This window comes from Eurypyga helias, unplaced genomic scaffold, assembly GCF_000690775.1.
Source record: "Eurypyga helias isolate BGI_N326 unplaced genomic scaffold, ASM69077v1 scaffold20397, whole genome shotgun sequence".
Classification (NCBI taxonomy): domain Eukaryota; kingdom Metazoa; phylum Chordata; class Aves; order Eurypygiformes; family Eurypygidae; genus Eurypyga; species Eurypyga helias.
The window spans coordinates 2072-2678 of record NW_010263891.1 but is presented as its reverse complement, the minus strand read 5'-3'; the positions used below and the strand labels follow the sequence as shown (position 1 = coordinate 2678).

The window sequence follows — 607 nt, the reverse complement described above, 5'->3', positions numbered from 1 at the left end:
CCGAGCCTTCTCTCCCCCCCCCGCGGCACGTACTGCGTCGAACTGGGTGAAGAACCCCTCGGGTTTGCTCTCCACGCTCTCGGGGTCGGCTTTGACGTCCACCATGGGGTTGAGGTTCTGCGCCCGCTCCAGCGAGGCTTCGGCTCTGTTGCGGCCCAAGGAACCCGCAGGGATGAGGAACTGAGCTCGCGTGTCCTCTTGGGACACCTGAAACGGGGGAGCCGTTAGCCTTTCCGGGGATTTGGGCAGGGTGGGAAAAGCCCCCAGGGAAAATTCCTGTGGGTGGTGGGCAAGCAGGAACGCACGCCTGGAAGGGAAGGGCTAAGTGGTGCCGATCTCGCCGCTGGAAAACTCATCGCGGGACAACCGTAGGGAAAAAGATGCTCTGGTTATGCTGTGGGATTCTTCCGTCCCTCTCGGCGTCGGAGCTCGCCGCTCCCGAGCTCGCAGCTCCCTCTTGCGCCCGAGGAGACGCCGCGCCGTGACCCAGAGGCCAGGTTCGCCCGAGAAACGCGCTCAGGCGAGCACACCGCTCCGGCTCGGGAACCAAAACCCAGGGCAGGGGCTGTTTGGGGGTTCTGGGGTCCGCGAGACTGGCGGGAGGAGC

General features: G+C 65.2%; 1 protein-coding gene across 1 annotated transcript in view; it reads right to left on the bottom strand.

Annotated features, from left to right (window-relative positions):
* Positions 1-33: 33 nt before the first annotated feature.
* The window catches only part of SAE1 (SUMO1 activating enzyme subunit 1), a gene marked incomplete at both ends in the record, with an annotated part of 1372 nt that continues 798 nt past the window's right edge, over positions 34-607 (bottom strand). Inside the window, one exon of the mRNA XM_010156232.1 lies at positions 34-207. Within this exon, the coding sequence (XP_010154534.1) occupies positions 34-207 (174 nt within the window). The remainder of the gene's footprint in view (positions 208-607) is intronic.